Source organism: Nicotiana tomentosiformis, chromosome 4 (genome assembly GCF_000390325.3).
Source record: "Nicotiana tomentosiformis chromosome 4, ASM39032v3, whole genome shotgun sequence".
NCBI classification, from domain to species: domain Eukaryota; kingdom Viridiplantae; phylum Streptophyta; class Magnoliopsida; order Solanales; family Solanaceae; genus Nicotiana; species Nicotiana tomentosiformis.
In genome coordinates, this window is record NC_090815.1 from 83097702 (window position 1) to 83122294 (window position 24593).

The following is a 24593-nucleotide window of genomic DNA, read 5'->3' on the forward strand; positions in this document are numbered from 1 at the left end:
TCACTAGTTGAGCTACAATCAGTTGCAGCCTCATGATCAAGTGCAGTATCATTAGGTTCATCCTCACCATAATGTAAAATATCAGGTTCATTCACTGCCAACTCACAATCCTCTACAACAAATATATCAACAAAATTATAATTACTACAAACCATTCCCAACAATTTCCTAATACCACTATCCTCATCAATTTCATAGTATCTACCAGAAGGAGCAGATACAATAACTTGTTGAACCCCACCAAATAATAATTTAGTGCAAAACTCATTAACAATATCTATAAAGGATAGATGGTCGGAGTCATAACCTTCTTAGGTGTGGAACAACTTCTTAGTGTATGTGACTTGTGGCTCTCTACTCCATTCCCCACCATAATTAAATATCAAGTCCAAATTAATCACAAGTAATCTGCAATCAATTGACATATTAAAAAATTAGCAGGTGAACCAGAAGATAAACTAAACAACATAACTAATCAATATTATAAAATACAGCCGGAAAGAAACAAATAAAAAATAGCAAAGCAACATTCAAAAAAACTAATAAAAAATAGTAAAGTAACATCCCTAGACAAAGGGCCATAACATGGTCCAAAACAATTACAAAGCACATTAAGACAACCCGAACCACCAAATCAGTCTTTATGACAATACAACCACATGCAATACAACAACTAATAAAGCTAAAACCTTTAAGACGAAATGAACTATTATACTATACATTCTGGACCACCATCACAAGCACATGCAAATACAATAACCCATAAAGTCCTCCCTCCCCCCCCTCCCCCCCAATCTGCTGGAAATAACATAGCTTGCAGTGAAAATCATATAACATAGGGTACTAACAACTAATTATCGATAGTAGAGGGACACAAATGGCCCTTTTTTGTTTATGCGGTGCCAAATACTTGAAGTGTAAGGGTGTGTTTGGTAGGAAGGAAAATATTTTTCGGAAAATATTTTTCAATTTTCACATGTTTGGTTGGCTTAAATATTTTGAAAAATATTTTTCTAATGAACTCATTTTCTTCCAATTGGAGGAAATGTTTTCCCTATCAAAAGAATAAAAAACTCTTTCTCAATCTTCCCCACCATATTCTTCATTCCCACCAACCCCCACCAAAGAAAACATGGGGATTTGGGGGAAGGGGGTGAGGAGAGTAACGTAAAAAATTATTTTCCTAAAAAATATTTTCTACTCTCTAATCAAGGACTAAAAAATATTTTCCGGAAAAAGTTTTTCACTCACCAAACAAACAAGGGAGAATAAGTGATAAAATTACTCATTTTCCATGAAAATATTTTCCATGGAAAATATTTTCCTCCATACCAAACACACCCTAAATCTCTGTTATGTTTATAATTTTAGGATATTATCCAAACTCAATTCAACCTCAACTTGTTTGGGACTTAAGCAATTGATATTGCATACAAACTTAATTCAACAATTCTTAAATTACTCGTTGTTGGCTTGTTGCTCATTTCTCGTATATTTGATTTCTTTTATCTCTAGTCTCTACCTTCAAATAAATACAGCTTACATAGATTTTTAATTTAACTTATATAAATTAGTGAAACTAACCTGGATTATCATAACGCTAAATTCAATTGAGGGAAGGAGCATCTTTTCCTCTTTTCTCTTTTTCTTTTTGATTAGTTGTCTTTTCGATTACCTCTTGAACTACTCCAATTTAAGCATTCTGAAAAGTGAGTGAAATATTGTATCACTTCTTATTTCAGTTTCCATATCATCTAACTTAATCTTCAAATATGTAGATCGTATTTTATTTCACTCTACAATAGTGAATTTGAAACACAATAACAGCAGCAGCAAACACAATTTAAGATGGGGGTTTTCCCTTTTCTATTTCCCTTTTCATCTAATTTTGCTCATTCTCGCCAATAAAAATCGAGTATGCAATTTTTTTCCAGGTTAAAGTGACATTGTAACAACAGATAACTGTATTCTGAGCCTATTTTCGTAAACTAGACAGTAAGGTAAATAACCTATTATAATATGTTAAAATACAATAATAGTGTAAATGTTATTTACAATGTCTTGTGTATATAAGTTAAGTCCTTACATTATTCCAATGTTACAAACATCTTCTGCGGCATATTTGAAGAGTAAGACCTGTCTCTCTAATCATTTGTACACAAATAAACAAAGAGGTTGAGCTCCAGGATCAACATCTAGCATTTCTACACTTCAGATGAGCAGCTCGAGCAATTAAAGCCCTGGGATTTATTGTTGCAATGACTCAGAATGATACATGGTGTGACAGATATTCAGCTTAATGTCATTAGGATTTCTGCAAGCCCTGCCAACAGTTTGTTGGAGACCGTTTGTGATGGCTCATCCCTACTTCCTTGGGACAAATTGAAAGGTCTCTCTTTAACTCCTCTGTCCATACAATTTTAGCAAAGCCAGCGCCGTGCAAAAAAAATGAATCTCAATCTCCCTAGTTTTTATTCTGAATCTCCATGGTCATATTTCTATAGTCCTAGCCTGTGCAGGTTGCTCAGCATCCCTTAACTAAGCCAACTGATGTCATGTACTGAGGTGGTCCTCAAACTATTCAAGGTGCAAATTCAGATTATCCCTACTTCAAAGGACACAGTTACTTGAGCTACAATGTTCCAACCAAAAGATCTCAAACAACTAATTAAATGGGGGAAAAAAGAGACAAGGTTCGGGTATCACACAAATGCTACCTTGGATACTTACAGAAGAGTTGACAGTCATATCAGGTTATGCCTCCACAAATCATGCCATTTGTACATCTTGGGTTGAGCTGGAATAAGACGCGAAAATTCACTTCTCGGACTGGAAGATGAATAATGAGAAACCAAGATCCTGTATAGAAGTCATAACGCACATACCAATTAGCAACACAACCAACAATAAGCATGTCGACTCAGAAAACTAATTCTTGCCATCCCCATTCTCCCAACCAGCTTTGCAGAAAAATAAGATTATAGTAATAACAATATGAAGAGTGTCCCAAGCCAAGCCGAGGAGCAAAGGGAGAGAAAACATGATAACCTACAATGAATAGAAATACCTGGACATAAGCAGCAAGAGAACATATGAAAAGACAGCAACTAATTAAACATATAACTCTTGACTCTCCATTGGAGATGACCAATAGCGCAGGAGGGACTCCACGGTAAGCCTCCTAGTTGCACTAAGCATTGAGATGAAAAATCTGCAACCATCGATCTTATACTCCTCGAGTGGATTTCTGTGCCCAAAACTCCTTACATTCACCTGTTCCAGAAATCCAGAGGGAGAATCAATATACGACTTCCAATCAAGGAAAGCATAGTTTTTCGAACAGATAGGCAAATACCATACCGCTGAACTTAGTCGGTTCATGTTTATAAGATGATCCCTCCAGAAGCAATCTAATGTCTTCAGAAGTACTGCCCGCTAAATCCAAATAACATAAGGAATCAATTAAGATAATAAGATTCTTTTTGAACTTTAAGCATATGCACAAACTACACACCCAAACCCTCTATCATAATCTAATCCTATATGGAGGTAATTATTATGCAATAAAAGAGGCATAAAATGATATCATAACCTAATAAAAAGCAAAAGGATTTCAGGTCACTGGTATGGTCTTATTTAAATTTTAAACATTGAAAGGATTTAAATATCACCAACACCAAAGTTTGCTTCCTTTTTCCTCTTTTTTCCGATGATGACCGAGAAATCCCAGTGGGCTAGTGGTGCAAGGTTCAAAATTCGGTGGATAGTGGGGCCACCCCTTACCCTTATCTACTTAAGTACCAGGCAATGCAAAGCCTGCGGTAGGGTTCGAACCGGTAACGTGCGCTAAAACCACACATCACGGGTTGCACACTTACCACTAGCCCTGGGGGCATTCCTTTTCCTCTCTTTTTTTTGACAATGTAACATGTATATTTATATTAAACAATCTTCAGCACAAAGGTTGTGCTGGAAGCCAAAAGAAAGAGTTTACAAAAGCCTACAAAGCTCCCTATTACAATCCTTGCGCTTCTTACAAGGAATCTAGGACTTGTAAAATTGACTCTAAGTCGTCACTATATTCTGCTTTACACCAAAAACAAAAAAGAAGAATACAATTCATCTTAATTTTCTGAATAGAGCTAATTGTATCCCCAAAGCATCTTGAGTTCCTCTCCTTCCATATTGTCCACCAAATAGTTGCAGGGACAATTTTCCATCTGTCTTTGTTTGAAGTAGTGCACTTATCCCCTACACTCCAGCTTGACAAGAGTTCAGATGTTCTTCCTGGCATTGACCATCTAATACCCATGAGGTTGATGAATAAATCCCACAACTGACTAGTCACTCTACAATGTAGAAACAGATGGCTGATTGTCTCTACCTCTTGGCCGCATAAGTAACACCTCGAGCAGATTGGTATTCCCCTTCTCCTCAAGTTGTCATGTGTTAAAACAGCTTCTCTAACTACCAGCCAAGAAAAACATGCCACTCTGTATGGTGTCTTGACCCTCCAGATGTGTTTCCAAGGCCATAGATTGACTTGTCCACCATTTTGGTTTAGATACTTGTAGGCTGAACTGACTGTGTACATCCCACTGCTATTTTGGCTCCAGCTAAGTGTATCTTCTCCCTCCTGCAGTCCGTTGCATAGCTCCAGAGTGTTAAAGAAGTATGTTATTTTGGGCAGCTCCCAATCATGTAAAGGTCTTCTGAAAGTGAGATTCCCTGCCTGTGCCCCCCAAAGTTCATATACTGTAACTCTATGTTGTTGATTCAGGGCATAAATGTCTGGAAAAAGATTCATAAGACAACCAATTCCTAACCAGTTATCTTCCCAAAAGAGAGTTTTCCTACCATCCCTTACTTTGAATTGAAGCTTGCCAGCAAAATTTGGCCACAGATTCCTTATTGTTCTCCACAAGCTGGTACCATAAGCATTGTTTACTTGCTTAGTCATCCAGAATCATTCCTTTCCATATTTAGCCTTTATAACCTTGCTCCACAAAGCTTGTTCCTCCTGGTAAACCTCTAAAGTCACTTCATCAAAAGACTTTTATTCTGCATTCTCAAGTTCCTGACCCCCCAGATCTCCCATCTTTTTGCCGAGGGTCAAAGTTTTCCATTTGACTAGATGAAAGCCCTTCTTCTCTTTGTTTCCATGCCAGAGGAAGTTTCTTCTCAAGGTGTTCAGTATTTTCTCTACATTGGTAGATATAGGAAATAGGGACAACATATATGTGGGGAGAGCATCTAGCACAGAGTTAGGACCAATCTACCACCCAATGAAATGTAGTTTGATTTCCATCTTGCTAGCTTTTTCTCACATTTTTCCAGGACTCCATTCCATATGTCCTTGGATTTGCTCTTAGCTCCCAAAGGCATCCCCAAATAAGTGGTTGGGATAGAACCAATTTCACCTCCCAGAATCCCTGCCAGCAGCTGAATATTAGATACCTCATTAACTGGAAAAATCTGACTTTTCCTCCAGTTGATATGAAGCCCAGAGATGGCTTCGAAAATTATAAGAATCACTCTTAAATACTTTACTTGGATCTCATCAGCATCACAGAAAATGAGGGTATCATCTACATATTGAAGATGAGTAACCTCCAACCTGTCAATTTGGTTCCTTGCCACATTGAAGCCCTTAATCCATCCATTGCCCTATGCTGTTCTTAACATATTGTTTAACCCTTCCATGGCAAGTATGAATAAGAAAGGGGATAAGGAATCGCCTTGTCTCAAGCCCCTTTCCGAAGGAAAAAAGCCTTCAGGAGCTCCATTGATCAAGATGGAGAACCTGACAGTGCTTATACAGAATCCGATCCAGTTGATCCATTTCCTACCAAAACCCATCTTCTGGAGAGTACCAAGCAAAAATTCCCAATTGACATGGTCAAATGCCTTTTCAATATCTAACTTGCACATAATTCCTGGCCTCTTCTCCTTGAGTCTGGAATCTACACACTCATTTGCAATCAAAACTGCATCTGTGATTTGTCTTCCTTTTATAAATGCCATTTGCTGTGAATCTACCAATTTGTGCATCACCCTTTTCAATCTTTCAGTGAGTAACTTGGAGATCAATTTATAAATGCTGCCTATGAGACTGATAGGCCTAAAATCCCGTAACTCCTTGGCACCACTCTTCTTAGGTATCAACGCCACATAAGTGGCATTGAAGCTCTTTCCAAAGAACTCCTAAGAATGAAAGTTCTGGATAGTAGCCATTATGTCTGATTTCACCACGTCCCAGCATTTGATAAAAAACCCATAGTGTACCCATCCGGCCCCGGAGCTTTGTCTATTGCACAAGTCTTTAAGCACTCTAAGACTTCATTCTCCTCAAAAGCATTTTGCAGTGTCTGTACTTCAACTTCAGAAATAGAGAGGCAATTGTTCATGTTGCAGGTAGGTCTCCATACTTCTATTTCAGAGTACAGTTTCTGATAGAAAGCAATAATCTCCTTTTTGATCTCAACTGGTTCTTCAATACTCTCCCCATCCACCTCTAATTTGCTAATGTTATTGAATCTTTTATGTGCATTGGCAGTTCTTTGGAAGAACTTGGTGTTCCTGTCTCCTTGTTTGAGCCATAGTGCCCTTGATCTTTGCCTCCAAGCTATTTCTTTCTTTGTAGCAAATTCTTCAAATTCGATGGAGAGATTTGCTCTTATGGACATCTCCTCCTCATTAAGGTTCCTCTGTTGTTGGATAGCATCCAACTCAGCAATTTGGTTCAAGATGAGGCTTTTCCCCCTCTCCAGGTTGCCATAGCTATTCGAGCTCCATTCTCTCAATTTTCCTTTTAGGGCTTTTAGCTTGCAAGCAAGGATATAATCCGGTCTTCCTTCAAGGATGAAGGATGACCACCAGCTCTGGACTCTATCAGTAAAGCCTTCTGTCTCCAACCACCAGTTTTCGAACTTGAAGTAGGATTTAGTGTGATCACAGCTACCACACTGTAACATTAAAGGTGTGTGATCAGAACAAACTCTAGGAAGAATTTCCTGTTTGATGTTTTTAAAACACTCATTCCACTCCATCGAAACCAGGAACCTGTCAATCTTTGAGATGGTCTCCTGACTGTTCCCTCTAGCCCATGTATAGATGCCCCTTCTAATGGAAGATCAACCAAGTCCATGTCTTCTATGAATTTAGAAAACTCAGTCATCGATTTGGTAATTCTGCTGCAATTCTTTTTTTCAGAGGGAAATCTGATTGTGTTAAAGTCTCCAGCTACTACCCAAGGCCCTGTGAATAGACCTCTAGTACTCCCTATTTCCCACCACACTTCCCTTCTTTCTCTAATGCAATTAGGAGCATAAACTCATGTCATGTGCCAATTAAAGTCTTGTGAATGTGACTCAAATTTGCAAGTCAAAGAGTGAGCACCCGTGGTTACTACTTTCACCTTTCCAAACTTTACTATCCCATAGCATTAAGATACCACCCCTAGTGCCACTAGCCTCCAATTGCCCATATTTTATACCCCTGACCCCCCAAATTTCTTTGACAATCCCTTCTATATCCCCTTCTATTTTCGTTTCTTGAAAACAATATACATCAGCTTTCCAGTCAAGGATCAAGCTGCTAATCACCCTTCACTTATTCCTACGATTCAATCCCCTCACATTCCATGAAATGATTTTCACATTCATTGATCAATGATAGAGATTTCTTTCCCCCTATTCCTTGCCCCAGAACTTTTGAACTTCATGTCGAAAACCAGGCCTTTTAACTCCTGACTGCCTTTCTTTTTAGGAGTCACCACATTTACTGCTTCTGTTTCTTGCCTCTTCGCATGCCTGCATCTGTCGATCTTCTTAAATAAAGCCAGGGCATCCTCTTCACATCCCTAGAAATCAACCCCAAATTGTTTGCTGAATTTAATTACATTCTGATGAACCCATAAGGTTGCATCCATCTCCCCCTCTAAATCGTCACTTTGCAATTGTATCTTCAGAGGTTCAGCTTCCTCAATTGCCCAGTTATAAGATTCAGTTTGCACTATCATTTGCATGTCCTTGCTGCCTCCCACCCCCATCAATTTGGATACCTTCACCGTCGATATTAGTCATAGCATCCTCATATTTATCACCATCTTCAAGGTGCATCTGTTGCTCTCTCTCCTGTATGATAGAGAGGGATTTCTCTTTCTTCGTTCTTTTCCACTTCAGAAGTTTGAGCAGTGTTAAGTGGGGAGAAGGAGATTGCTTCGATTTCATCGACTAAGGGATCCACTTTATTCCAATTGGGTGTAGTGAGCTGGGCCGAAATTAGAAATTGGGCCTCCTCACTTAAATTAGAGTCCAAAGGCTTGTTCTGAAGATTAGGCTTTGAGGGATAGGTAGGTTTTGGGGCCAGAACCTTTTGGGGTCCTTCACGTGACCCTTCCCTTTTATCAGAATTTGAAATTGGCACATTTCTTGATGTTCCCACGTGACCAACCCTATCATTAATACCCCTGTACGCCTTTTGTACTTCATGATAGGGTTTCATTGCCCAGCGGACAATACACTGCTTTCTTCTCACATCATCATCTTCTCCGGCAGCCACCCTCGTCGGAGATTCACACCAGATCGGAATAGTAAAGTTTATTCCTTTGTCAACTATTACCACTTCCTTCGGTGCTTTCTCCACCTCTGATTTTAATCCTTGCCCATTTGAGATGGTTCTTTAAGGAAGTTTCTTCCTCGGTTTCTAGCCAACCACCACAAAGATCTCCAATAGCTTTGAAGATTTTCTCAGTCCAGAAGTGCATTGGGACACCCATAGCTCTAATCCATGTCCAATCTCTTTTTTGGTTGATTGAACAGCAGCCGGCCGTCGGCGACCACCATTCCAGATGAATTTTTGTTCGCTTCCACCTCCATTCCCCTTTAAGGATGTGTTCTGCCATGTACTTGTTAGGAAATTGAAAAAGAAAGTTGGGTCCGGCCATTTCGTAGACATCGACTCCAAAGGCTTTCTTCCAAGTATTCACTGACCATCGCCCGGATGTCAGCAAGGGTTGGTTTTTCGTCAAAGCCCTCGTCAAAGCTTCCAACAATGCACCTGCTCAGCAAACCATCATCAGTGTTGACCTCACCATCGGAGATTAATATTCTGTTGTTGGGACCATGTGTAACGTGGACTTCATCGCACTCTCTTGACTGCCATTTGCTGACTTTAACAGACGAAGCATAGGGAGTTTTCGGATCTGCCTTCTTGGGACCATTTGTAATAAATGGCCTTTTATTTTCATTAATGAAGTTCCTGATCTTAAATGCGATTTCATTCCATCCCGCATTAAATGTAACTTCTGGAATAATAGTTACTGCTCTGTTGACACCTTGGACAGTAACAATGCTAATAAATCTTCCAAACTTGTTGTATTTCCTGGAACTGTAGAATGATGAATATTGCTCCTTTAGCTGCCATTTCCTTACAAACGTACCAGCATCTTTTGAGGCCTCTTGAAGGACAAAACACAACCATTCCATAGTTTTCCAGCTAAAGGTTGATCTACGCATGAGATTACGACTCCTTTCCACCCATTCGAACCAAGTTTCTGATCTTGATTCAAGTCTTGTAATGTCATACGATTTGAGTTTAGCTGTAAAATAAATCCTATTATCACCCATAATGAACCAGAATAATTTTTAAGATTAATCACTGGAGGATGATTAAAATTAAAGACTTCGAAAAGGACGTCGGAGAACTAGATTACGCCGGAAAAGTATTGTCTTTTACAGCCTCGAAAGGTGTGCCTGAGAGCACATGCAGCATTTCCCACTCTTCCAATCTCTTCCTTTTTCCTCTTTCTTTTAATGAAAAAGAACATACAATTGGATAATGACAAATCTGGCGTGTAAACTTGATATGATGGCATACCAATGAGTTTACCGTGGGGAATGCGCTTTAGTAGCATGAGCAAATTCTAGAAAAACGGATACCTCTATTTCCTTCACGTATACAGCATCATATCCAGATTCTTGTATTACATCTAAATAGCTGGCAATGAGGAAATCTCCCAGGTACTTTCGGAGGAAATTAACCATCTCTCTGTACTTCCCATACCTAGCACAGAAATCAGACATATATAATCAGAAGATTGAAATAAAGAAGTTTAAATCATTGAACTCATTGATGTAGATTGGCCATACTTCATTGAGTCATCGGAGCATATAGCCAGCCAGCGTCTGAAAGAAGAGGTCTTTCCACGTATACCTCTAAAAGAATTTGGAGTTGAAGGCAAATTTGGAAGGGAAAAGTTGTCAATGGATAAGGATTGCACCTTCTGAAGTTGTACAAGTGAATCTACTAATGCTTCCTCGGTAATCCCAGCAAATGAATCTACACATAATTTCACAGTCAAACTTTATGATGCAAACTGCAAAATTCATTACTGGTTATACCATAATCCACTCTTACCATTCAATATCTCGCCCGCAATGCCTTTGAACTCCTTTAAGATTTTGTCCAAGCACCAGTTACTTGGGTGCTATGACATTTAGCAAAACAACATCAGTGAGGAAAAGAAAAAACAATGCAACGCATCATAAAACTTGTCTACTTCAGAGAAGAAATCTAGCTACCTTTTGCGGATTAACATTCTTAAAGATAACATCATCCACCACTGCTTGCATGTATCTACATAGAATTGTAATGGTGGTGAGAAAATTTTGATCCTCGAAAAGTATATTGGCTTAGCTGAAAAAACTTAATCCAGAACAACATGTGCACACCATTGTATTATTTCAGTTTTCAGCAAGGACGAACACAAAGGGAGCAAGAGGTGCCCATGGCTCAAACAAATTTCCCAAGTATTTATTTTGGAACAAATCATTCACTGTTGGGGAAGCTACGGAATGTTAACTGATGACAGAAACGCGGGTTAAATACTGTAAATTGGTTCAAAAACATCTCCGCTGGTTCAAATCCAGCCCGGCCCAATAATTTCCCAGTCTGCCATGAGATGATATAACTTATTTAAGCTTCAAAAATACCCAGTTCGCAAAAGTAAACAGCAAACTAACCAAAATACCAAGGAAAAAAAATAAACTGACAAAAAGCATCTTAATGGCTTCATTCTGCAACCACAACCTCTCAAGGAGTGTTATAGCATCATTGTCAAAACATAAGATGCACTAGCATGAAAGCTTTAATGTGTAAAAAGAAGTTGAAAAGAGTACAAGCTTCAAAAAGTCACATTATTGTTTTTCAAACAAGTCTTTAACAAGATAGGGAAGATGACACGACAGATTGGCTACTTGCTCAAATTTCATGCAATTCTGGCTTAACTCTTCCTTTTTCTTGAGATAGAATTTTTATAATTTTGTGCTGAATAGAATTGGGTACATGAATCTTATATCCCATACTAAGCTTTAGGATCGTCAAATCACTGAGCCCACAAAAGATATGGCTGAGTAAGTCGGGCTACAAAATATATAAAAGAAAAAATGCTGCTAGTTGTACCCAGTTCCATACCTTCACTCAAGGGTATAAGTCATTTTGCAACACAAGTCTCTTATCAGCATCAAACAGGTCATGATTTTATTTTACTTCAAATTCTAGCATAAAGTATTGATCCTTGATTTCCCAGAGATACTATCTAACTTATAAGACGAGGAATATCTTCACAACATTTGCTAGACTTCTGCTGGTTCTCATTAACGAAAAAGACTTCATCTTGTTATTTGCTTATCAGCATTTTACAGAAGTACCCTATGTCACATAGTATCAGAAAAAAATGTCACATAGTATGTTGACTCGGTCAAAGCTATTTTGAATTTTGTAATGTCTCATAACAAAATGACAAAGTAATAAAATACATTAGAAATAATTTTCTCCCTTCTAATTTAATAGACCTGGATCCAAGAAGAAAATCAGAGGAAGAGTTAAAAACCACAAAAATGAGAAAACATGTGAAGCCATATGCTGACTTTTGCAATTTAGGATGATAAAATAGATACTGAAGTTGTAGTGCAGTGTGGAAAAGTACTCTTGTGTAACATTATATTGCAGAAACGTGGGTTAAATTATTTCTTCTGGAAAGAGGATATGATTTTAGAGCACAGAAAAAGATAACACAAAACCTCTTTTGGATGGAGGGAGTATATTATCCGAGTCTTATAACTTTCCAATTTCAGCATACCGTGTGGAGCAAAAGATTCGTGACATTTGAAAAAAGAAACTGGAAAAAATAATGGGGTGGTATTCTAAATATGAAAACTCAGATATTTTCCATGAGTGCAGATAGATGAGTTCAAACACAGGGATATTGATTCCATCATTTAAATGACTGAGAATCAAGGGGCTCACTTGAAAATGTGCTCTGCACAACTCTCAAAATCTCCAGTTAAAATTAATTGCCGAAGATCGTAAACATGCTTTCTTTGAACCTGCGAAGGAGAAAAAGTAAAGCATATAACACAGCAAGAACGTGATCACGCAAAATCATTATTAAAAAATGAATTAGTAGACTTAATAGTAAAATGCACATATTCTTGAGTCAAAAGTAGGGGATAATATCCTAAAACGAGAAACGAAGACATCAAAACAGCAGAAACTGAATCAGTACATGAGCTACATACCTCAAGGACTTCATCGAATTCTACTAGGCTCTTTCGTATTCCAAAAAAGTATTTCTCAGCATTGATTTGTAAACCCAAAAGCTGACAGTTAAGTAATGTTTCAACAATCATCGTTAGAAGCATGTCAGAGAAAGAAAAAAGAAGGAAGATATATCTTTGAAAAACAGAAATAACACTGAAACCAAACATAGCCAAGCCACACTTATCCATATAAAGAACAAAACGAGAAAGACCCCAGCATACTAAATTACAGAGACAGAAACAGAGCAAACAGAGATTATTCAGCACCTGTTTAACTATTCCATGACCTTCTATTGGGATATCTTCATCATTTGTAATCCTGGATATAAGCTTCACTGCCCACTCAGTGTCAAAGTTAAATTTTTGAAACATCTCATCCTGCAAGCTGTAATAAATAAAAGTAGCTAGGATCAGCAATGGCATTTTAAGGATAACAGGTTAGTCACAGAATGTAGTAATCTTTTCACGAAAAGCTGTAATACACTTTCCAAACTTATACAAGAATTTTGATACTTCACCAAAACCAAGAATATTTTCAGCACACTAGAGGCGAGTAAGGCCAAAGAGTACAATTTGGAGTTTAGATAACTGCAGAAAAATCTAATGCACATACACCTTGTGCAATATGGAGAACTTTACCCTGAATTAGGAATCAAGAACACTGTGAAGGAGCTTTGCCTTTTTTTACCTAAATTAATAAAGGCATAGAAAATTATGTTGTTTTGTTTTTCCTTTATATGAAATAGTGCTTATAACTCACATAGCTGAACCACCACCAACGGTTTATTTCAGAAACATACATATAGACATGTGTATGTACAAGCGTGCGAGCGCGCACACACTCGCACTCATATATGTAAGTATCTTCTTATAAACAGAACAAAGATATAGTTAACTTTATTATTTTATTTTATTTTTGGATAAGGAAATCGGAAAGGATGGTTAAGTTATATTTACTTCACGATCAAAGTATTGCAGAGGAAGGATTAAACTTAAATCTAGCATCTTACCTCACCATAAATCGTGTTGATCCAGGATCACCCTGCCTGCCAGCTCTACCACGAAGCTACAAGGCACAACTTATAGATCAATATACATGGTTAACTCAACACATCAAAGGAAAAGCAATACCCAAAAGTTAAATCACAGAAATGAATTTGAAGAACAAGCCATTATGAGTTGCATCACCCATTTTTACATTAGGCTGGTTCTACAGGTAATGATCCAAAAAGATAGAAATAAGTTCCTGGGATTCTACAGTAAAAGCTAGCTATTATGAAAGTTCAAGGTGGTACGAAACAAAATAAACTAAGAAAGTTTTCCCAACTTCACCAGCTAAATAAGGTGCAGTAGAATACTTGCTAGACAAGGTATGAATTGTTTGACAGTGCATTCGTGCACATTAAGACAACTTTAAACTAGGAAGCTCCAGTACCAAATTCTAAGGTGCATATCATGCTGTAGTGGCATCAGTTACATAATTATCAAGGAGACAAAAGAAGACCGATGAAGCAACTAACACAATAGGGAGCTTTGTTTTGTAGGCAAACTACAGACGTAGAATCAAATATTAAGCACCAACTGACCTTGGTGAATGACGGGCTTAACACCCCAAACAATATACTGTAGAAGTGGTAACCTATTTTAGATGAGAATTTGTAATTACTATGTATTGTTTGGTCATCGAGCATGTTATGCACTAAAAAGATTCTCAAGAAAACTAAAAGGATAGAGAAGCACACAGTAAAAGGAGAAGAACTTCCACATGTACAAGGTTTTGTGGAGAGATAAACCCCATGTGACAAAGATAACAAAAAACTGCATCTTGTATCGCCTATATTTAGAAGGAAAGGAAGAGTCAAGAAAAAACTTCTGCCATTTGCAGACAGAAGTTATATAAATGTAACTTCGTCCAAAAGGTCATAAAATTGCCCACTTCCAACACATGCGGAATTAACAAGACCATGAAAGACACAAAAAGTCTCTATGGAACTCGCACATAAACTACAACGATAAGATTAGGCGGTCAAACAAAATAACTGCTATACTCATAAGAATACGAAATCGTCTAAGCATTCTTTCATTTTTCTGCAACATGAATAAACATTTCAAGAGGCCAAAGGTTTACATTATTTTATTCTTAAACTTTCTTGATACAAGTGTCAATTCAGTTATTCCTCTTTGAAAGTCCTACCAAACTAAAACTCACCTGGTTATCAATTCTCCTGGACTCATGCAGAGAAGTTCCAATGACGTGAAGGCCCCCGAGCCTTTTCACTTCTAACCCTTCATTCAAACAGTGAGACACGCAATCCTCAAGAACTGATACATAAGTTAGAGCAATGGATGGACCAAGAGGATAAAATTCTGACTGCTCATCAGCCTGCTTCTGTAGCTCTTTTATCTCCACTGACTGACTCAGCTCAATGGATTCAGCTATCATTGACTTTGCCTCTTGATATGACCATTTCTTGCTCTCATTTTTGCTAACGTACTTAGCTAACCAATACAACAAACAGAAATCCACAAAGAGAAAGCAATCAGATAAAAAATGTCAGTACATCAATATCAAGATGCTAAAGCTATAATCCATTGGGAGCTATCAGTTAAACTGATTTAGACTTGAGATACTAGTTGATTAAAATTACTAACCCATCAGAGCCGCTTTAGCAAGCAAAGCCAATGATGACGGTCCAACTTTTATCTTTGACATAACCTACATACAGAAATACTATCAGCAGAGGGGGAGACCAGTACTTGCTTCTCTATCTAATTGGGACAGAATGCCAAAAGAACCTTTTGAGAATTTGATTCTCCATCAACATCAACTTCAGGAACATCTTGTGTCAGAAATGGAAGTATGCTATCATCCAAAATTTCGTTCGCAAGCATCTTTATCATGTAAAAGCCATGAAAGTCATTCCAAATGCTAGGGCCTTAATATGAATGAGTAAAATGTTAAAGCACATAGATGTTAACTTGCCTTTGGATTTCCTCCCAGGATTATATCAGTACCCCTTCCTGCCATGTTAGTAGATATGGTGATTGCATATTTTCTCCCTGCTTGTGCAACAATATCAGCCTCCCTAGCAGCATACTGCAAGAACCAAGAAAATATCAATCAAAAGCCAGCAAAATAAAATCACATGTAAAGATATGGAAGTAGGAGAATACCAAACCAAACTGAAATTTTGAGTTAAAGTAGAGCTCAAGAGTTCTGTACAAACCTTGGGACGAGCATTGAGGACATTGTGTGGAATTTTTCTTTCCTTCAGCAAGTCAGACAAGTATTCAGAATTTTCAACACTGCATTAGAATTAATATTAGTCAAAATATTGCATTAGAGACATTAGTTGTCAGCAAAGGTAATGTGAACAGAAATGAAATTCAAATTTAGATGGCTAACTGAGACCTAACAAATACAAAACTTTTTACAGTCCTACAGCATTCCAGTTCAGAGAAATTTCATAGGCTACTAGAGAGAGATCCGCAAGCAGTCATATCTTAAATCTACAACAACAACAACAATCTCAGTGTAATCACACAAGTGGGGTATGGGGAGGGTAGTGTGTACGGAGACCTTACCCCTACCTTGTGAAAGTAGAGAGGCTGTTTCTGAGAGACCCTCGACGCAAGCAGTCATATCTTAAAATTAAAATTAAGCAGATACTAGTTTCTCTAGAAAAGATGATGGCATATACGTGTCAAAAAGAACTAACAGGTGAAGTTAATAATGTCATTATTGCTTAATATCAGAACTTGTCGAGTAAACATCAGTTGTAGTACCTGGTACGGAAACATACAGACCTGAGAGAGTATGCTGCTTTTTAGCAAATTTAACAGAAGAATTTTCACCAACATAAACTTACTATATATAACCCCCCCCCCCCCCCAAAAAGAAATTGATATTCAGTTTCTATAGTTGCTATATGCATCCTTCTTTGTCAGGCTTTCCCCGTTTCCTTTATTTTCCCCCTTGTTTTTTTCTTGCCGCTTGATTAAATATTCTATCCTTTATTGGTTTTTGCTCCTGCTGATAGTCTAATGATGGTCACTGATTATTTTCCCTCTGTTATGCTTGTGCACAGGAATAAGACAAATCAATCACTCTCTCAAGTAGCATGTAGCAGGTACTTGTCTCTTGATTCCAGTTTTCACATTGAAATCAGATTGTCCTTTTCATCTGATAACATTAAAAAGGGAATATCTGTCAAAAGAGTCGAGGTGTGATTTTTTTCCTAGGTACAAATGCTCATATGAGAGTATTTACATCATCCATCATATAGGGAAAATTTTACAATTAAAGTGTTCACCATATTATGATGGAAACAATTATAAGACCGGCAGATAGCCTAAAAATGCTTCACTGAGTAGCTCCACAAAAGAATATATATGTACATAGAGATATATATGTGTCTCTGGGTACAGTGCTGTAATCAATGATTGTAGCATATGTGAAAGTCAATAAGGAGGATAACAGTTTCATAATTTTAAAGCAGTAAATCAAGCCTAAAAATGCTTCACAGAGTAGCTCCACAAAAGAATATATATGTACACACCAACATGGGTTGTAGTGGGATGGACAGGATCCCTCCACCCTTAACCAGAGGTCTCGGATTCGAGCCCTGGGTATGGAAAAAATCCTGTTAAGGAGCGCTTTCCCCTTAAATGGGCCTTACGCGGCGCGAATTCGAATATAGTCGGGTTCCAATGAGGGTACCGGACACCGGGTGAGTAAACCCAACTATATATATATATATATATATATATATATATATATATATATATATATATATATATATATATATATACACACACACACACACACACACACACACACACACACACATACACACACAAAGATATATGTTTGTCTGCATACATATTTTCATAAGAAGTGCGTAATCAATCACTGTAGCATATGAGAGAGTCAATACTTAGGGTAACATTTTCATAACTTTAAAGCAGTAAATCAAACCAAAAACATTCATGGAAGCACCTTGTGGTCCCCACTAAAACCGGACGACCCAAACGGAACATAAACTCAACTTCTTCACGAACATACTCCCATTTTCCTCGTGCAGTCTGAAGGCATAACAATAGAAATCATGGCAAATTGAAATTAGAGACTTGTTACATATTCCTTTTCCCAAAACCTCACCAGACTTACTTAAGTATGATAAACATCTTACTGCAAAAGCTTGAATTGGTAAATCTTTACGAATGTTAGGCAAATTTGTGGGTACTTCAATTACTGGAATTTGAAACATCTTCAAGAACTCTTTTTCCTGCAGTGCACACGTATATAGGTGATAAGTATCATAAGCATTGAAATTCAGTACTAAAACATAAACTATACCTGAAACTGTAAAAGTGACCCCACCTCAGTTTTTGCTAAGCATTGAAATTCAGTACTAAAACATAAACTATATTTGAAACTGTAAAAGTGAACCCACCTCAGTTTTTGCAGTCCCAGTCATCCCTGAGAGCCTTGGATAAAGCTTAAATAGCGACTGATATGTAATTTGTGCCACGACAACAGAATCAGCCTAACAAATGAATAGAGCGTGGACTTTTAATAAAGTTAGAATAATACTTGAGAAAAAGTTTCAGAAAGGAGCAGTCAACAGTAAGAGATAGTATACCTGGATTTTAAGGCCTTCTTTAGCCTCCACGGCCTGATGGATTCCCTCAGACCATCGCCTTTTCTCTTCCACTCTTCCAGTCAACTGTAAAGTAATACCAAGAAACGAAATCAACGTCTGACATGCAACAAATATGTCCAAAGCTCTTCAAAATATAATCATTTTCATGGATTAGAATTTAGCCCAACTATAAGATAGCTTTAAGACCTAAAACACATGGAAGGAAATTGTCTGGAGAGACCTACAATCACTTAGAATCCATGCAGACCTACCACAAAAGTAGGTGATAACAATTAGTTGGGATTAAGTTTTATTAGTACGTTCACTTCAGGTCCAATTTGCTAGGAGTCTTTTAGACTCGGCAGAGATTTGAGTAGAAAATATATAGAACTTCTAGTGCTAACAGTAAATATTTCCTTTTGTCAAATTTTATTTTATATACTATTGTACTGAGATGGGCCTAAACGGAACGACATGGTCAATGAGGATTCATATAACCGACCCCAACTTACTTGGGATTGAGACGTACTACTGTACTAGTAACAGTTGCACGAGAGTAGCTTTCACACAGAATAGTAGGATAGATAGTAACCACAATTAACCATCACCCAGCAAACTGCAAACTGGTTTGACAGTGTGGAAATGATAGAGAAGTCGCCGAGCCCAGCAGCGTGAGCTTGTGACCCAAGTGGGGCATTAAAGTGATGGGTCAAAATACAATTTAAAGGCGGCTTAATTACAAATAAATAAAAAGATAGAAAAGCCACTCTGAAACCTAAATTTAGAAATCTGAACTACAACAATTATTTAATTTAGAAGTAGTTTTCGTTTCTGAATTCCACTCAACTTAGGGAAAATGTAATTCCCAATATTGGTAATTCACTACTTTCGTCCCTCCAAGTTCATTTTAACTTAAGAAATTACTGTTCTTTTCATCAAGGTTTCTGAAATTATATTGATATATAATCTAAAGAACGCAACCTTACCGGATTACACTTTAGGTTAGGTGGTGAACTGAAAACTTGTTTCTATTCCACGATCAGAGTGATGCGAGGCATTGGGTAACAGTGGTAGGAACTCAGGACTCGGGAGAATAATTCATCTCTGATTTCCCAGTTCCTTCCTCTATCACTTAGAGACAGGTTTGTCACACTGCTATAGCTAGTTAACCTGCCGTTCTGGTTTTTGACTGCTTCAAAGCACATATCCTAACCAAAAAATACTTCAATTTCTTGTAATTTGGGAAGTTCCAAACCTCCAATCGATAATTATCAGTTTCCTCTCAGAATACAACATGATTTCTTAGCTCTGTATGAAATGAGAAAAAAATCTCCCTTGTTGAAAATTTTCTATTCTACCCAGCAAATTCTGCCCTAAAGTAGTTAGACAACACAAAGCCTCAAACCCAAACTAGTTAGGATCGGGAATATGATCCTCAATATCCATTTGCCCCATTTGGACTAATTTCAGTCTGACACTCAATATATCTGCCTAAACCGTCAGATCTATGAGAAGTGAAACCCTCAAAAACCCTGTTGTCGGCAGTTTCTCAATAACCCCGACTTGCTTGGGATTGGGGCATACTTGTTGTAACAGAATTATTAACCACTGGTCGAACGACAATCTTCACAAGAACAATGCAGATAAGCATGTGATTATCATAAAACTGACCATGCCAGTTCCTTCATGGTTGAAAAACTCCTAACAATTCTATCTTAAGGGTTAAACTGAATAGAACAAGGAAAGAAAGTCGATGAACAAAATGACAATAAAATCATCAGTGACGGCTAAAGCCTAAAGAGACCAAGAATACAATCAAACTTTATGAGGGAGACTTCTACCGCAAGTACCTCATTGATTATAAGAGCCTTCCCATTTCTAACAATGTATTGGACATCACGCTTGTAAAACTCCTTGGCTTTTAAACCGTTAATTACGAATCTGCAGTGTTTGATGTAATAGTTAAAACAAAACTACCTTATACAACAAAGAAACGAACAGAACAACAAGGTAAATGTTTACCTGGCCCATGGATCATTCTCATCCCATAAGTCACTAGTTTCTAGGGCCATCTCAGCAAGTGCAATTCCCTCCTCAGTTAACTCCACAGAATTATCCTTAAGCTCTATGCTATAATGCTGATAGTACAAGTAAACATCATTTTTAATGTGTAATGTCGCCACCGAGCTCAAGTTTTAAAGGGATAACTCAGAAACTTGAAACTCACAAGACCCTTAATAAGCAGCTCAGCTACTCTAGCAGCAACAGGGTAACGAGCAGCGTCTTTATTAGCCTGAGATAGAAGGCAAAAATAAATAAATCAAAGACAAACTCCACCCAAGGGTGTGGCCTAGTGGTCAATGAGGTGGGTTGAAAGCCATGAGGTCTCATGTTCAAATCCCAGCAGAGGCAAAAGCACAGTGATTTCTTCCCATCTGTCCAAGCCTTGGTGGACAATATTAACAAGATAGTGGGAGATAGCAAGTATCTCGTGAAATTAGTCGAGATGCACGCAAGCTAACCCGGACACCATGGTTATAAAAAACAAAAATAAAACTTAAAGCGAGAGTGCATCCAAAAATTCGAGAAGAGTAATAAAAGACAAAACAAAAATAAAGAAGCAAACATGAACAGGAAACTGAAAATAATGACATCCAGCCACCAAAAATTTATGCAGTTAATACTTTCCAGTAACATAAAGAAAATTCATTTATTTTGGATAATCAATAGTACTTTGTGACAAGATAAGAAACAATGAGGCATACCTCACCACTTATCAACAATGGATTTCTTCCTTCATCGATGAGGACTGAATCAACTTCATCAACTATAGCAAAATGGAAGGGCTTTGGCCTGTTTGTACAAGGTAAATTTGAACCATCACACAAATTAAAAAGAAAGAGAGAAAAAGGTCAATCAATGTGTACCATCTCATCACAAGTTGCTCATGGCTAGTGGCAAGATTATCTCGAAGATAGTCAAAACCAAGTTCCTGGGCCATTGGAAATAAGAAAAGGGAAAGGTGGAGAAAGGGAGGCAGGAGACATGCAGCCGTTAGGGCAGCTAAATCAACCATCAAAGGATGTCAGAAAGCTTTCAAGTGTTAAGCAACTAAGAAAAATGGAGAAGAATAAACCAGAAAAGATATATGACATAATATATATGCAAGTGAACCACATGAAACTCACTACAACTTACTGAATTATTCGTGTATGTTATATCACATCTGTAGTTAGATTTCCTTTCCTTGCTCTTCATCCCTCTCTGTTCATAGAAAGAAATACTACAGTTGATTTATAACAGTTGGTTTCTAAAATCTTTATCAAAAAAAAACAGTTGGTCTCTAAAATAAAAATAGACCCAAAAAAACAGTTGGTCTGTAAAATAAAAAAAAGACCAAAGCCTTGAATTACACATAATTCTTGGAAAACTGCTTGCAAAATAAAATTTTAGAAACCATTAAAAAAAAGCATAACACTAAAATAAAAGACAGTTAATTAAAGAAAATTACTTGGATAAGGCCAACAGAAAGACCTAGAAAACGGTGAACACGTCCCATCCACTCAGCATCACGTTGAGCTAAGTAATCATTCACTGTTACGACTGTCAACGGAGATGCCAAAAGAAAAATTAGTAAACACCAACAATTCTTATTTTATATTTGCAATCATGCTAATATTTGCCAGTTCTAATTAACTAGTGTATGTTTGAGGTAAAATCCCACAGATAAATTCATGTCCTGAATGGTTGATATTGAAGATTACTCAACAATCATCCATGAACACCATCCATAGTCCTGAAGCTATATAGCAGGCAAAAGTGCCTTCTGAGAGAGCAGAAATAGATGGGGAAATATTTATATGTATGTGTGTGTGATAACTAAACAGATAGATTGATTGACTCATTCAAATATACCTACAGACAAACACACTCAACACAGCATACCATGAACACCCTCTCCGGTTAAGGCATTAAGATATGCAGCCAACGTGGACACCAAGGTTTTCCCTTCACCAGTCTTCATCTCTGCGATAGCCCCATCATGGAGCACTGCTCCTCCAATAATCTAAGGTTTCCAATTAAATCAGAATTGATCAATTAACATATGTAATATCTAGTTATTAGCAGAGGTAGTTTATTGTTGTATCTATTTGATTATACCAAACATCCATGTATAATATCATTACGCATGACCAGTCTCTGACAAGAACATCAAGATGATCTTTTGATGAAAATTAACAAAAAAAGTGCAAAGTATATTAGCTGTGAAATTAAGCAAATCAACATCCTTCAGAAGATGTTATGTTTATATAATCAATATGGTCAAGAATTATATACCTGAACATCGAAATGGCGCATTCCCAGCTTCCTTTTTGCAGCCTCACGAACAACTGCAAATGCCTCTAGAGGTAGAAATTGCAACGAACGTGATCAAATACAAGAACTTTAATTCTTTTGGCTTAAATATTCACTGTTTACCTTATCAAAAAAAAAAGAATCAATCTTTAATAGCAAAAAGAAAAAGGCATGTAAAATTTGTCAGACCAGCTTGAATATGAGCTAGTGTCTCTCCTTCTCTCAAACGGCGACGAAACTCCACAGTTTTTGCACTCAACTATCACAACAAAATACAAATAAAATTAAGAAGAAGAAAAAAAGGCAAACTAAACAAGATTAACAAAAATGACAGTTGATTGTTGAGACAAAAACCAACCTGCTCATCAGAAAGATTCTGAATAAGGGGCTCAAAGGAATTAACAGAATTGACAAGCCTGTAATAATCTTTTACAACCCAATTATTCAAGCTAGTTAAACCACTCCAAGATTTTCTCACTCCATTCACTGTTTCCTTTTTAAACAAACAAAACAGAAAAAAAATTAAGAATATCAAGCGAACCGAATATTGAATTGAATCAAAGAATTCAAATAATCGTAAAGAAGTGTATCATAAGTGCTGTACCATAAGAGAAGCAGAGACTACTGGAGAGAGAGTGAGATGGCGGCGAGTATTGGAAGAAGGAGAAGGAAAAACAAGTAAAGGGTATGTAGGGGACTTGGTGAAGAAAAGAGGAGTAAGTAGTAGAGAAGGGTGGTCCTTGCGGCGGTGCGGCCGGAAATGCAGCGGCAGCACTGCGGTGGTGGATGCTGCTGCTGCTGCCATTGTTGCACTGCTTTTGTTTCGGATCTCAATAACAACAAAATAAATGGGAAAGTAACTCAACGAGGAACAATACTCCCTTTAAACACAACTTAATGACTTTCGATAACCTCAATTTCAATTAATTGTTTAAGGATAAACTCCATATTGAAAGTATTTCCATAAAATAGAAAACTTTGGATTCTAGTGTATGAATTAGGCTAACAATGAAAGAGATGGCACGAACTAGTACTATATCTAAATGCATGAGAATAACCCGGCAACAAAAGAGTATCATATAACAACAATTTCAACTAAGAGTAACTCAACAATAAAAGAAATCAAATAATGATAAAAGCAGTAACAACTTCAAATAAAGCATATAAGAGCAAACTCGACAAGTAAGGAATGTGACATATAACGACAACTTCAAATAAAGCATATGATAGTAGACATGACGAATAAAAGATATAACATGTGCTAACAATTCCAAATAAATACATGAAAGAAGCCTAAGAGTCTAAACCTGTCAATTTTCACATATAAGCCCGAGTACGTACTCGTCACCTCGCGTACACGGCTTTCACACGACACAATTAGCACAAATGACTCAAATCCTAACGGGTAGTTCCCCCACATAAAGTTAGGCAAGATACTTACCTTAAAGAAGCCAAATCAATACTCTAAAATGACCCCCTCGTGTGAAACGATCTCCGAACGGCTCAAATCTAGCCAAAATAACTTAATATCATAAGTAAAAATCATAGGAAACAATTTCGGATAATAAATCTTCAATCTTTAATGAAAACTAAAAAGTCAACCCTAAACCCGCACCTCGGAACTCGACAAAATTTACAAAATCCAAACACCCATTCCGATACGAATCCAACCATACCAAAATTATCCAATTCCGACATCAAATCGGCCTTCAGATCCTCATTTTATATTTTTAAAAGTTTTTATAAAAATTCTCATTTTCTCCTATTCAAATTACTAATTTAATATTAAAAATAAAGATGGAATCATGAAATGTAATCAAATCCGGGTGAAGAACACTTACCCCAATCCCAAGCATGAAAATCTCCTCCAAAATCAACTAAAACCGAGCTCCCTAACCCAAAAAGTGATAAAATATCAAACGCCCTCGAAATTGAGTACTTATATTCTGCCCAGTGATTCATCTTACACGATCGCAGAACAACTCTCGTG

The 24593-nt window shown here is 37.3% G+C and overlaps 1 protein-coding gene across 10 annotated transcripts; it reads right to left on the reverse strand.

Annotated features, from left to right (window-relative positions):
- Nucleotides 1-1996: 1996 nt before the first annotated feature.
- On the reverse strand, nt 1997-23474 carry LOC104091609 (protein translocase subunit SECA2, chloroplastic). Of its 10 annotated transcripts, none has more exons than XM_070199914.1 (34): nt 23208-23474; nt 22962-23096; nt 22793-22862; nt 22586-22650; nt 22193-22313; nt 21759-21850; nt 21446-21511; nt 21175-21239; nt 21013-21100; nt 20475-20540; nt 20270-20385; nt 20098-20188; nt 18248-18331; nt 18059-18151; nt 17795-17890; nt 17602-17687; nt 15830-15908; nt 15586-15699; nt 15399-15494; nt 15255-15318; nt 14812-15101; nt 13613-13668; nt 12870-12987; nt 12582-12662; nt 12310-12389; nt 10584-10638; nt 10420-10489; nt 10152-10341; nt 9942-10065; nt 9443-9601; nt 3361-3435; nt 3068-3273; nt 2731-2859; nt 1997-2605 (listed from the first exon to the last, which is right to left on the reverse strand). In XM_070199914.1, the coding sequence occupies exons 1-32, from the start codon at nt 23406-23408 to the stop codon at nt 3112-3114; spliced, it is 3348 nt and encodes a 1115-aa protein (XP_070056015.1). In that variant the 5' UTR covers nt 23409-23474; the 3' UTR covers nt 1997-2605; nt 2731-2859; nt 3068-3111. The 10 variants fall into 10 exon arrangements, with proteins under 10 accessions (XP_070056015.1, XP_070056016.1, XP_070056013.1 ...); XM_070199915.1 differs by having other exon boundaries at nt 1997-2608; XM_070199912.1 differs by having other exon boundaries at nt 1997-2632.
- Nucleotides 23475-24593: the final 1119 nt, after the last annotated feature.